Below are 15,356 nucleotides of genomic sequence, written 5' to 3'. Positions count from 1 at the left end.
TTATCTTTCAACTGTTTATTTTGAAATATGACCCTATATATCGCTGAATGAATAAAACAAACAAAGAAACAGCGAGCGAAATAAACGCATGTGACAAGGATTTCAAGTGTTAATTTTCCCTTACATCTCTTATCCCAGCAGTCTAATCACGGCAAGTTGGTTATGCCTCACACACAGTTCTGAAGTCATATACAAGCAGCTTTCACCCAAATTAATTTGTCATGATCTATCTCGCGTCCCCATCGCTAATAAAGAAATGTTTCTATTACGAACACTAACCACAGCATGACTCTGGTCAATGCTATTCTTTATGACAGCAAACCTGCGAGACAGTGACTCCACTCATTCACTCTGCCAGGTCACGTGGCGTTTACTTCCAGGCTCATTCAATTGATGCTTCAATACCGTGTGCCACATGACTTGTTCGTATAAATAGAGCAAATTAAACTGTCTCCACAGATATCCTATCACATTTGTACCCCCGAATCCTCTATTTAACACGTGGGCAAGACACCACATTATCTGTCTGGAAAGGTCGACCCCTGGATATTAGATTCTGCCACAGTTCTCTCTTGTACAAAACCAAAGGGAAACACTTAATCACCCGAGCCTTTTCAAGAAAAAATCAACTTAAAATTTGCCATGATGAAAAATCAATAAACCTGTAATTGCTTGCCTTATCATCATGTGGGAGGACAAATTGGGAAGCGAAGCTTGGCGTCGACACAGATTTCCCTGTAACACTGAGAGTTTCGGGATCACTGGGCTGGAAAAGGGAAAGGTCTCCAAGTGATAATTAAATCTTCTCATGCTGATTTTCTGCCAAATTTATTTCCCCAGAGTGCATAACCCTGATTTTCTGGTTACGAACCAGGCATAACTAATCAATCTGCTACAGTTGCACTACCTCCCTCAATAAATACCAATTGAAAAGGTACAACAAGCTACAGAACTATAGTAAGAGCTTAGAAATGTAGTTTCGTTTTTACCACATTTAGGCAACCCTCACCTAGAAAAAATACAGCTGTAGCTACAGGTAACTGTAGCTATATTTTCCTTCCAAGTTCATTTTTTCAACACTTCTTAAGGAATTTAGTAGTATGAACACATTACCGAATAAATAACTACACCAATGGCCTGTATGCACTCAGTGCTCAAAATACAAGCAACAATACTGCTGTTAAAATGCAGTTCTTCTAATGTTCCAACACAATGCTTCAGAAATACAACTTACAAATGGTGGAACTGTGGTATATGCAGTACCTGCAGTTCATAAGATCTCCAATGCAAACACCTTTGAAGGGAGGTGCTGTGAACAAGCATTTCCTCACACATAGTAGTAAAACAAATCAGAAGACAAATCACTTAATGTTACTTGTGGTATAACTTCAAATTAACAGTATATTGCAGAGATTTAGTAGCGGGTCACCTGTTCCAACCATCCTCTTGCCCAGAAATAGAAAAATCACAGCGCTAAATACTAAGAATGAAAACGACTTTAAAACTATTGCAGGCTTTATAAATGTCCTCAAACCGGTGGCCTAATACACCGATATGTTTTTCTACTGCAAGGAGAATTAAGGTGACAGCCAAGCACTTTGTGTTGCGTTCTGTTTTCTAAAATTCCACACCAATTTATAGAATTGGATACCTCACTGATTCCTAAATTACACCAACTCAACCCTGACATATGTACCCCAAGTTCTCCTCGACCACCTCGAGTTGTTGGCCTCACTCTCTAGTTTAAAGAATCTTGAGAGCTCACTGATGTTCAGTCAGCCTGCGTTGCTCACTCCCACATCATCTTGACTAAGCACAAGGTCCTTCTCCTCATCCTATGGTTAGTTTGTACTTGTACACCATAGCTATTCCTCCATTTACTTAAGCTGAAGAGCAACAATATCTGGACGAGCACTAGATTTGCACCAGAAGCACATATAAATCCGGCAACTTTATTTCTCCGATGATTCCATTTTCTTCAACAAGTTCCACCACAAAACAATAAGTGGGATTGGAAGGGAAATCATCATGCTTCGATGGAAATGAGGTAATAAGAGGTGGTGACCGCGTTTTCTCCGACCAGCTAGTCACCCCCCACCTCAAAAAAACTGTCTGTAAATGTCAGATTCAATATCTGTCCCAGGGTGGAGAATTCAAAGACAAATCAGTCCTTTTCAATAATAAACACAGCAATAATTAGCTTGAAATCTCCACGCTAGAGCAGAGTTCCCTGCAAACTGTAGTGGATAAATACCACGGTAGTTCATAGCTTCACTCCCAAGGTCAAATTAAATTCAAATGCAGGACCTTATTTGGAATCAGTGGTGGTCGGCCAACTGATTAGAACATGTAAAATTCATAATATATTCGTAAATGAGTTATTCCAGAACAAGTATTCCAGAAATTACTCTTAATAAATTGTCAAACGACCTTGATCAAATGTCCATTAAAAAATATTTTTTCTGCCTTGGAATATTTGACAGCAAGCTGCAGAGAAATCCCAAACTCAGGAAGCTAAGACTGGGCCTGACATGACTGCCATGTTAATGAGAAATCATCTTCAAATCTGATTAGAGTTATTGGAACTCCTGTAGATTTTAAAAAAAATGTATGATATTAGTCTGACGACATTTGGTTGAATCATATCTTTTCCTATCTTCTGGGACATGGGATTATCTTCTCCTGAGTTGCCCTCTCTAATATTAAGTGCTTTTTTTGCCCACAAATTATACAGTCAATCCATTTTACAGTGTATCCTGTGAAGTGCTTTGAGACGTCTTGACGACGTGACGAGGCCCTATATAAAAAAATGCAAGGATTATTATTGTTAGTTTATGACTTGCCACTAGTTTAGTTGATAGGTAAAAATATACTGTCTTTGAAGTTTAATTTGCAATTCGTTTTACTTACTTAGATTTGAAATATCTCGCATGATTTAAGAAAATTGCCCAAGATTTCAGAAAGAAAAACTGATTAGTGGGCCATTGAAGACTGGTGATGCTGGATCAAACATTGTATGGTGCTCATTTAAAGGTGTGTACTGTTGGAAAAACATAGTGTGATGCAACAGCATGTTATTCTAGCCCGCAGGAAGCCCCAAGTACTATTATGCATCACAGGCAACCAACTGTGACACAAATTTATTTTGCATAACCGCTATAAACAGTGGGAGTATGAGCGATGGGCTTCTCAAAAACTTTCTCCGCCACAAGCCGTAGCATTTCAGAATGAATTTCAGAAACCTTCGGGATATTACAAACAAAATAAATCACCGAGGTCAGTGACAACAATATTTAAAAAAAAAGAGCAAAGACTTATTTTATGTTGGAAGATAATCCAATTATTTTGCAAGTGATAAAAAAAAACGCTTTCTATTGAAAAACACACTATTTACCAACAGTTCTCCAAAATGTTGTGTCCTTCAGCTTGGCAGCGAGGACTGTGGTAATTAAAAGAGTTAAAGCAGCCCAACCTACCTCCCCCCACCCTCCACCAAGTCTCTAATCTGATGCCTGGGTCAGGCGCTTGTAGATTCTAATTTGTCCTCTGCACTATTTGTATTCATGACATGATAGCTCTGAATATTTAACAGCAAAGCAGCAGGAGTGTGTTTTGCAGGGCTTGGAGGTCAAATAATTTGATTTTCTAGCAGATTACAGTTAACGGCATTGTCCGGTCGGGCGCTTGCTGGTTTGTGAAAGCGCACAGGATATTATCCGGGAACAGCCAGTAAAAAGTTAAGCTGCCACTAGAAGTAAACGTGTGATCAATAACAGAATATTCCAAAAGGCAAAAAACACTTAAAAACATTCAAATCACGTTATTTCTGTTCTCACCAATTTTATACCAGAGAAGAATAAAACAATTTATCCCTGTCAAAACAGTGAGTTACATCCTGCTTAATCTACTTTAGATGCTGCTCTGAATGTGTGATCTGTGTAATTTGGAGCCGGTCTGAATTCAAAAACACACTTCAAGTCCCTTTATTAGGCAAAAGCAATTTTAGGTTTGAATATAGCCTGTGTGAAGAATAAATTGGAAGTAAATTGATTAAAGATGCATTTAGTACATGGAACACTTTGCATTTATTATGCAATGATCTTGTGCTAGCAATTCACATTTGCTTTGTTCTAGACAAGCATCATGACCAGGAGAAAGATAAAAACTAGGATCCAATTTTCATTTCAAATAGCAGATTACAGTTAACGGCATTGTCCGGTCGGGCGCTTGCTGGTTTGTGAAAGCGCACAGGATATTATCCGGGAACAGTAACAAAATATACCAAACTGCCTTCATAGCCAACACGATTTGCCTACATTTTAACTTGTAAATAATCAGTTAAAAACAGGGCAAAAGATGAAGTCAGAATATGTGGAATGGAATTGCATTCAGATAAGTATATTAAGAAGTCCATTACTGGCACATCTTCTCACAACGGTACATATTTCAAATATTTCCGATTTTATAATAAAGCTAAACTGAAGTGAATTGAAAGATCTCAGATGTTTCCAAAGTTGTGCAGTTTTGGTGTCCCAATATAGTCTCGCATTGCTGCGCATTGTCAGCTTAGAATTTGCCTGCAAAACACACAGTAACAACACTAAGTAACAGTAACTACAGTAAATCCTGTGACACGCTTTGAGACGTCCTCCTGATATGAAAGGCCCAATACCAAATGCAAAGAGTATTTAATTCCCATGTGTTATACTTCAGATCTCAGCTGTGGCATCAGTGGAGGGGAGCTGTTGAGCTGAAGTCAACCCTTCCACTAGGCTAAAACACTAGTCCATAAATCTCATATGCCTCACAGGAGATGTGCCAGACAGTAACTTGGTTGCTTATTTTCATTCTCTTTTGATGTAACAGAGCACAGCAGTCAGAGAGAAGGAATACAATTCCTTAAAAACAGAAACGATGGCTGCATAAAACCACTGCTGACGCTAAAACTGAACCATTCAGACCTACGATTAGTCAGCTAATCGCAGTCAGGATCAGAGAAAATGACTTTATAATTGTCCACAGAAGTAGAAAATACAAATACTTTTCAAATGAAATTGTTAGTGCGAGAAGACGAGGTAAATATACTCACACTTTTCTAATTTATTATGTATCCCTTGCCTTGCCATTGACAAGTTATCCCATCATTCATTTTCTCACTGTCTGTGTTGTTGAGGTAACATATTGAGTGACAGTCAGTGTCCATTGATGCACGAACAATCACCACAGACTAAGATGAAGTTATGTCACAAATGGCTGTTGACTCCTAATCGATAACAGCATTTAAAACGTATTTAAATAAATAATCGAGAAAAGGGTATATTAAAAGGTGTGGGGAAAAGCATGGGAATGGAACAAGTACAAGTAGTTCCAGTGGGTAAGCAAGTACCACTGATTTGGTTATCTTTTTCTGTTTTTTAAATATTATATGATTCAATGACATTCATTAATTTCTAAGCCTCAACTGGTTGACAAACAGAATCTAGGAGCTAATTTCCAATCAATCAAAGGGCTTTTTGTTAGGGACTTCCAACTCAAAAATTGTTAATGCATCCCAACATATTGAGAAAATGTAAGTAACATGTTTAATTTTGTTAACAAAAAGGTACCGAATAGATTGATTTGGCTAATAGGTAGAGATAATGTAAATATGCAATCAAAATAATAGCCCAAGGATGGATTTAAAAGGAAAAAAGGGTAAGAATTATATTTATTTTAAGGCTACCACTAGCAGAAAGTATTTGTTTTGTCGAGAAGAAATGAAATTTTTTTGGAAAGAAAATGACTCACTCAGAAACCTAGAGAGCAATGTAAGGGTTAAGAGAAACTGCTAGATTTATCAGCGGTGTACATCACTTCACTGTTGATTGGCAGTGCATCCAGCAAGTATAAGTGACGTCAGTGTACAGGATATCCAAGTGGATCAGTTACTGCTAATCAATAAGAACATAAGTAAGCATTCAATGCAAAAAGGCATTTGACCCATCAACCCTGCTCCTCCAGCATCAGTGTACAAACCACTCCGGCAAGGACTCTAACCAATCTACTCAACGTCTCACATAAACCACTTTGCAAAGTTTCTCTCTGCCCCCAAGATAAAATCCAGCAAAATTCCAGAACATGTGCATGACTCTGATTCTTCCTTGACACGGCATTAACAGATCCCATCAATATAAGAACTATTTGCCATAAATATTCAATCAACTCTACTGTCCCTTTCTATCTGACATTGTATTTTCTTAGAATCCCAATTCCTAACGCGATATCTGTCCGACACCTTTTAAAGGGTTTGGTTAGCACGGTGTGATGCTTTTGTATTTTCCCCAGGTATTCCAGAGTTTCTCCAAGTCTTTTTTTGCATAACATGGCAAAACTTCATCTCCATTTTTGTAAATTATAATAAGTGGCTCCATACCATATTTCCATTTCAAAATATGTTTTTCTTTCTTCAATTTGAAGAAATATTGTGAAGGAGTCCCATAAACTTCCTATTTGTGAGTTATCACTTAATAATCCGATAAGGGAACAGGATAGAAAAGGGAAAAGGAAATACAAACACCTTCAGGATGTTATGTTACGTCTCACAAACCCAACGATTGTCCATAAGTCTGGACAGCTGGATGCAATCCCTACTTTCCACATTTGCCTTTGGAAGGTTAATGATGAGCAATGAAATAGGAGTTCCTGTCAAGCCAACGCTGGACTTGCTAACGTCATTCTTGAGCCAAGAGCGCATATACATTGCCATTGTAGATCATTGGTGCTTCTCCGCCCTAAAACTCTGGAACTCTCGCCCTCAATCCCTCCACCTTGCCCCCTCGCTCCCCACCTTCAAGTCCCAACTAAAGACCTTCCTTTTCGATCGTGCTCACGGTCATTCCCCCCCCCCCTCCTCCGCCGGCTCGGTGTCAGACTCCTGAACTGTCGAGCTCTCTGGGACGCTATCCTGCGTGAAGGGCACTATAAAAATGCAAGTTGTTGTTGTTGTTATTGTTGTAAGTTAGGTTCAAGAGTTAAATCGATTTAAAGATGTGAGTTTGAAATTCCTATTGCTTATGCTAGTGCATGTTTCCCAATTGCAGGGAATATTCCTAAACCAAAAGTATGACCTACACAGGCAAACTACAGATGATGCACCATCTCCAAAGAATTATATTTTCACAAGTATTCCTAATTATTCTGAATTATTTAAAAGACTATACAGTTTTATTTACAACATGTTCATCTGTGCTCCCTTGTGTAAATATATCTTGTGTTACAAGGTGTATCATGTCTTTGCCATCATATCTTTAAACTGAGAGCTTCCTTCCTCTAACTGTAGATAGAGGTTTCGATATGAAATCAGATTTCAGCTATGTAGCTTAGCTCTGATTCTTGGTTGAAGGCATTAACCGCAAAGCCTTTCTCTAATATTGTTTCCCCCTTCCCCGACCAAAAATATAAAGAACAATGCAACACAATAAACAAATGCTGCATTTCAGTAACAACTCTGCAGTTATGATTTCCATAACCTAAGAGTTGTGACATCACAATATGACATTTCTATATAAAAAAACTATTTATAATCCCCTCAAAAATCGTATTTCTTTGGAAATGGTCAGTTAGTATTTAACAATTCAGTAATACAGCACTATCTTTCCCCACCTCTCCCCCAATATCAATCCTATCGTACTTCCAAATAACTTTTTTGGCCTTCTTCGAATGCTTCTTCCTTGCCTGAGAGGGCAAGGAAGCAACTATTTTTACATGAAAAATTGCAACTAAATGTGGCGGAACATCAATGTTCTTAACAAAATGCTTAAGTTGCGTTTGCTTGAAATTCGAAAAAGCATATTTGAATACTCATTCAAAACTGAACTGTACTGCCGGGGTACACAAGCTATGGAGCGCTCAGTTTTTTTTTCCATTCCTAAGAAATACCCTTCAAACTATTGACTCCTAAGTCATATAACACAGGCGTCTCACCATTCCACATCATGCAAACATCCAACTCTAAATTGAAGGCATTTTCAAACCAGTAAAACACACAGTATTGGGTAACATTCACAGCACATCTGGAAGGATATAAATGCTTCCTGTAAAAAAAAAAGGTTACCTTGCTCTCGCTTCTTCTTAGCATCATTTTCCTTCCTTTCTTTTGCCTTTAATAGTTCATCCGCTTTTGCTGAAATTTAAAAACATTAAACCATTTAGAAAATCTCATATTCTGAATTGCCCTGAATTACCCCAATTCTCTGAATGAACTTGCAATTCAACATCATAGTACGAAAATCTCTTTAAAATAACTGTACTGTAACTACACATTACAAACCTCTCCCGAATAACCATAACCTTTATAAACCAGCTGTTTTAAATGTACTCATAAATATGTTTGAAGTCCACTGCTGCTGTCACCATGGCTAACATTTTAGAAAAAAATGCTTCATTCTTTTATTATGCATACACGGGGACAAAATAGAGATCAGATTCATTAGTTAACGAGTTTGTGGGTTATATTTGAGGACATACTCTATAAATACAGTGGATCTTGACTATATTGATCAATTTCAGGCAGGTTCAATTTTGATCACTGTAACAGGAGCAGCTGGCACCTATGTTTGCCTTTCATTTTACTTTCAATTGTAAAATCAGTTCCAACCTGCATTGAATGAATTGATGCCAACATTTCTGTGCAGAATGGAACAAAATAGGGCCATCATTCAGCTTTTGTGTGTTTATCAATCTAAGTGAATAGTCAGTAGAAGGAGTGTTCTCTGAAAAGTTTGTTGTACTTTAAATAAATATAAATGACTTGGTTGATACTTGTGCTGAGACAACATTCCTTCAACTGCAAAAGACAACACATCTAAAATAAATGTCCTTCTAAGCTCCTATTATTATTAGCTGGAAGTCCTCAAAAGCAGAACTCAAAGTTACTTTTAAAATGTCCCTTTCACAAAAAGAGAATCTGAGCACCAACTTTCACTTCACTGTTATCCTGGCACTTAAACAGTGCAGTGAGTTTTGGCTATATATTCCTACTCTATAAATTTCCCCGTAAACTTCGAATGAACAGTCAGAGGAAGCACAGAACCTTATCCTGGATGAGAATGGAAATCAAAAGCAGTATTCAGGACATTGCAACCATAAATCCACATTTTTAATAAAGTATGATCTGAAAGTACTTCCTGAAGCTTTGAAATTGAAAGCTTAAATACAAGTTAAAGAAAGCAAAGCTCCACATCACTAACAATGGGAGATGCATTGTAAATCATAAGTAATCTAATGCAGGTATCCTGTATAAAGAGTCGGGCGTGGGTAATCCCAACAGCAAGCCATTAACAAGGTGCAGGTCTATAAGAAGCATTTGAAACAACAAATTACACAGAGTTCAAATAGGAGTTTGGAAATTGGTCTCAACTATCTGACTTCACCAATGCTAATTTCCATTACCGTCAATAGACATTGTTTAGTAAACTGAAAACTTTTTTCGAAATTAGGACCAACGGCTCTTAGCTGCAGTAAACAATGACTTTCTGACATTTATATTATTCCAATTGCCCTAAAAAGAAATATTCAAGATTCTTACCATTTCAACTGATTCATGATATTCCACAAATGATGTAATAATAATAATAATAATCCTTGCAATTGATTTGGCGCTTTATCACTTCATCAAAATGACTCAAAGCGCTTCACAGGATACACTTGTGAAGTGGTGTGAATGTGTAGAAGATCAGAACGTTGAATACTTTGGTACAATCAGCATAATAATATTAATAAATTAAAAATGTTGGATTGCATTTCAATATTAAGCACATGGGGAAGCCTTTTTCCCAAACTAATCTTTTTGCACATTTCCCATAATGATTCTCTTCATATTTACTCTTACTGCACAATCTATCACATATTCTCTGAAGTAGTTTTCAAACACTTCAGTACAGATGTTAGAAAAAGATTAACATACACTGCCAAGTAACCAGGGGTTATCAATAAACTCTGCAAATTAATTAAATTTCTGTTCCAGCATATCATTTATTTCAATGCATAAATGTCTCCAGGGAAGCATTTCTCTTTATTGCTAAGCTGCTGGTGAGTGAACAATGTGCAAAGAAGTCTCTTTGATCACAGTTTCAGGCTTGCTTTGCCTTGCTTGCATCACGCTATAATCAATGATTTTCCAATTTCAATCAGCAAAAACTCTGCCAATTCTTGCCCACTGATAGATGGGTGAATTGTGTAAAACCACCCAAATTGTATTGCCATCTTATTTTTTCAGTTATTGGATAATACTGATGGTGCGAGTGACATGACGGTTTGAAAGCAGTGTGCAAATTAGAATAAGGTTACAAACTTAGGAATGCACATATGAATGTTTTAAAGGATGTAATTTTGCTGCCAATTGAGTGCTGTGTAGGTACTGCTAATGCGATTTAAATCAAGCCTCTAACCACTCTCCCACAATTCCAGCATATTAAATTAGCTTACAAAAACAAGCATTTAGAATGGTAAAGACCTATACTTCATTTACACTTCATTCTCACCGCCGGAAAGGAAAAGATAATAGAAATTCCTTTTAAATTCAATTTTGGCTATAAGTGTAATTGTAGATATACCCCTTGAGTCATGTAAAACGTTTGGCTAATGTTTCATTCAAATTATCCTGCTCCAGTACGCATTCTGTGCTTCACAAAGATCTTCAAAATGTATTAGCAGAACTCATTAGGCTGAAATTTAATAACAAAAACATCAGGTGGATTTCAAGAACGCCCATTATCAGCAGAAGATGGATAGCTTTTATGCTGTTCTGTAGCCAACTGGGCACAATTTAGATTCAACTAACTAATGTGCCTGATTTTGATTTATCTGCTGTACTTCACCAGGTTTGTCTTTTATAGTGATCTTTTATTACTCTTTAGCTTGATCAATTTATCAGAATTTTGAGGTGGTGTGGTGCTAGGCTTCAAGAAATGTTATTACAAAAAAAAAACAGATGAAGTATTCTCTGCACACTGGATTTAATAGGTAATTTGCTTCAGTTGTGACACTGTATAATTCATATTAGTTGCAAAAGTTACTGCACTTTCCGGAATTCGCGCTTGAAAGTGAAGAAAAAGGTGTTAAGAATGAGGATAATAGGTTATCCTCGATGTATAAAGAGCAAATCAGATACCTGTCCATCAGGAGGCCAATTGTCTCTTTCCCACTTCTTTTGAACTACGCCTATGTAATCCAACTGCATGTGATTCCACTAGCCTTCCCACCACTGCGAACACACACAAGTTCACTCAAATAGTTCTTGAATTCCACCTCTTCAGTTCTCCACCTGCCACTTATGACTTGTTCTCTCATCTTCTCCCTAACGTCATTCTGGAACTCGTGTCCAGACGAGTCCATGAAGCTTTCCAGCCTTCCCAGCAAAGAGTTTCTTTTTGAACAGACACGACATAGTTTGACTAACTTGTGATCTGTATAATAATAATCCTTACATTGGATATCGCGCCTCATCGTGTCTTCGAGACTTCTCAAAGCGCTTTGCAGAATATACTGTGATGCACTGAGTGCTTGCTGTCCCATTCATACAGAATACTTTATCTGTTTTTAGACTGGTCATTTATTGCGACAGTGTGAGTGGCCTCAGTGTCCAGGAGTTTGGGAGAAAGATTAGCCGGGTCAAGCTAATGATCATTTCAATGAAAAATAAGCACATCCTGGTCTGTTGTGCATCAATTGATCTGACAGGCAGCCACAGAATTGGCTGTAGGAAAGGTCAAATAAATAAAATCATTTTTAAAAAAATAGCACCTTTCACATAGCATGACGTCTCAGAGCGCTTCACAAAGAAGGGAGCGGACACTGATCAAGGGACAAAAGGGAGGTGGAGGAGGGAAGTGGAAAGTCACTGTAAGTGATAATATTATTATCATATATTTCTTGTATTCAGTATAAAAATTGTACCCCAAAATGATTTTTATGTATTCTGATTTAGGAGAAAATGTAAGACACTGTGAAAACCACAAAAGGATATCGAGCATTCAAACAAATAAGAATCCAAATCTAATTTTCTCTCAGGCTGAAGTCACTGCCAGGGACAAAGCAATGCGTTTATGCAATTTAAATACTCTTTAATTCAATCAATACTGCACAGTTGTGCTCATTGTCAATGTATTTTGGAAACAAACAAGTACAAACAAACCTCGAAGGTATTATGCTCTAAACAACGATATTCTGTTCATTCTATTTTCAGGTCTTTGATTATCATTTCAGTGTTGTGGTACAGCAATATTCAACAGCCACCAACACTCCAGGCACTGACACTCTCCCGGCCTCTCGGAAATTAATTGTGCTGCTGTTAGCCTACAATTAGTGCGGGATATGGTGTTGCCACAAGTTACCAATTGGTTGAATCCAGAACAAACCAACGTGAGCAAAACCTGTTGCATGTACGAGTAATGTGATGTATGTGATTGAAGGTCAGGGATGAAAATAACCAACATCCGACCGACCAGACAGAGGCAGGAAAAGAAAAGAAAAACTCTTTAGACAGAAATAATAAACGGGTACCAGCAACCAGATCTTGTAACATCGTCTCATTAAAACAAACGTTTGCGTTAAAATCACCATTGCATTATCAGTCATTGTCACTTCAAACAAACAAAGTACATGCACAAACCGCACAGAGTGAACATTTAAATGATTCTGCCTTGTGTTCGAGAAAATACCATTTTATATCGTATAACTGGTCTGGATAGCAGTAAAATACCCAGCTCCTAAATGTCTCGCTTCGATAAATATCTTCAGGTTCTTGAATGTTGGTATTCTGTTCTAAAGATTGCAATGCAATGAATTCAAATCCAAGGTTCAGATTTAGAGATCTGGGAATCGGAATTCTAATGTGGGGTCGGTGCATTGCTTCCTTATTGTTTTGGATTACTTTTGTGAAGATGTCAACTTGAATTAATTAAATAATATGGAGGAATAAAGACATTCACAGCTGATTAAGTAGGAAATGTTGCTGCTGATAAATTCTTCAAAATTATCTCATTTGCTCCTGCAGTAACAGAACATGTCTCCAATTGTATTTGCAAAGACAATATCTCTCCCACTGATACTTATCACTTAAAGGGGAGTATTATATTAAAAGGGACATTAGATTTTCGTCCTTAAATACGTTTGCAGACGCGATCACACAAACTTTCATGCCACTCTTTTACACGAAAATTAATGAAAGATTACTCTCACTGACCAAGACACTAATGAATGCAAACCTGTAATTGCAAGTCTGCTGATGTTTATCATCAAAACGAATCTCATTGCAATGAGTTGGTGATGGAAACCCAATAAATCAATGTTTTAATAGTCTACTAAAGACCAGAGTATCCTATACTAATGTCAGTTGAAATAAAATGGGGAGCTTCATCTACAGCAACAAAAATTCTTTGTTAGGTATCAGTCAGGATAAAAATGAGGTTTCCATAATTCCACTGCTCTTTGCAATTTATACATACATGATCGATTAAGATGATCAGTCTTCGCGTGTTTTAACCTAACCGGCATAAGGAGTCCTTGGCAACTTTCAAAATGTGCCACTTTTATCATCGTGTCAAACACTGTTACAGCCTTTTTTTTTATTCATCCATAATTTAAATAATAAAAATGTAAGAAACGATAAGAGCATTTATCAACCCTCAGCGCTTTTGAACAAAAAACTGTTGAATCGTTTCATTTTCTATCTTGGTGCAAAAATGCTACTATAACCTTAGAACGGCTGGCACTATTCAAAACTATTCTTGTCATTAGTTTGTTAGATTCACCGACACAATTGTTCGTTCAACTGCAACTATTTTAGGAAACAGTTCCACGAGTGTTTCAGCCCTTGTTGTTATGTGTTTTCTATTGCAGTACAGCTGTTAAGTCGCCAAATTTTGCAGCTGAAGATTTTATTATGGTTTTATTGCCTCTGAATAATGTACGTGCCATGATGTGTGGTGTCCCTGCTATTCAGCAGACACAAACAATCATTTAGTTTATTCTCCACCTCATTAAGAGCAGAACAGGATTTCAATCCTGTGTGGGATTGACAGTGAAATCTCCATTAATGCAGCACAGAGGACTACCTGCCAATGGTATTCTTTAATTTAGTGGCATTAATAAATCCAACTGTGTAGGGGCATATGGATGGCACGACACTATCATGTCTGGATAGTAGTTCTGGCCTTGAATGGACACAGGTACTGAACAGCAATCTTAGTATTTGCAACCAGATCTTTCGAAAGGAACACAAGGAGACTACAGGAGGAAGGACCATTTTGTGTATTACACAGAAAGCTGCAGCAGGCTTCTGTGTTGCTTCGGCACACTGTTGGCGATGCAAAAAGGAAGCTGAAGAACACATAAATTATGATTTACACATTCATCTGACTGCACATAATTCCACACTATGCTGCAAGGTAAAATAAAGCACTTAGGGCCACGGAAAATTGCCATTAGCGTTTGCATTAGTGGTGATCCACACAGCAGCAATAAAATAACAAGCAATAATAAAATGGCAAAGTTATTGCGACTGTACAATGAATGTGGGTTTTGCCAGGTGGCATTTCGGTGACAACGTGTAATGAAACAGTTTAAAATTCTGACAAATGAAGAGTTCGTAGCTCAACAGAGCTATGATAAAGAAATTAAAGAAACTACCCTCTTCCCATGGTTTTCATTTCTCAAACCGTTCAATGGTATTAATTTAATATCATTAACAGAGCTAATTATCAATAATTATTGTGCCAGCAGACATGCCAAAACAGTACAATTATCCTTGTTTTTTTAGTCCCTCTGCCTCCCCCATTGCTTCAAAGACTAATGTGACTTGTTTCTGTCACTGGGTAATGCTCCTCCACATTGCCACAGAATAATAGAAACTGCTAATAGAAACAGAATTGAAATTAGAACAGCAAGATATCCAAACTAAAAGCAATCAATCTAATTCATCACAGTAAACAATTGGCTCCAAGGGAGAAAAACTTTTTCTTGTGTTCTAGAAGATCACATATCAGCCCTGTTCTCTCTCAGCTTAAGTCTCCTTTGCCAAAGAATACCGTGAAGACAAAGTAGCTGCCTAATGGTTCACCAACACTACGCTTTTCCATACGCTCATCATCTCTGCCCCAGACATAGCTCCTCTGAAATTCACGTTCACTCATAACCCTCTCCGTTCTGGCTCCAATCAGCCAATACCAAACGGCATATCCTAGGATTGATTGATCGAGGGCTCTTCTGTATCGTTGAGATTGAATGGGCTGAGGTGATTTTCTTTATCCTCTCTTGTGGTCTTTTTCTCAAACACAAAGAACCTGTACATTGCAAACCCACCTGAATTATATATTTCC

General features: G+C 37.5%; 1 protein-coding gene across 5 annotated transcripts in view; it reads right to left on the bottom strand.

Moving 5' to 3' along the window:
* The window catches only part of rsrc1 (arginine/serine-rich coiled-coil 1), a 157,867-nt gene that overhangs the window by 21,413 nt on the left and 121,098 nt on the right, over window positions 1-15,356 (bottom strand). For 4 of the 5 annotated variants that reach the window (XM_042338942.1, XM_042338939.1, NM_001292928.1 and 1 more), the window contains 1 exon segment: window positions 8,093-8,161. The exons of the other annotated variant lie outside the window; for it this stretch is intronic. In XM_042338942.1, coding sequence (XP_042194876.1) covers window positions 8,093-8,161 — 69 coding nt within the window. 5 annotated transcript variants of the gene reach the window in all.

Source organism: Callorhinchus milii, unplaced genomic scaffold (genome assembly GCF_018977255.1).
Source record: "Callorhinchus milii isolate IMCB2004 unplaced genomic scaffold, IMCB_Cmil_1.0 Scaffold11, whole genome shotgun sequence".
Classification (NCBI taxonomy): domain Eukaryota; kingdom Metazoa; phylum Chordata; class Chondrichthyes; order Chimaeriformes; family Callorhinchidae; genus Callorhinchus; species Callorhinchus milii.
Note: the sequence above shows the minus strand (reverse complement) of the source record. Positions and strands in the feature narration are given on the sequence as shown.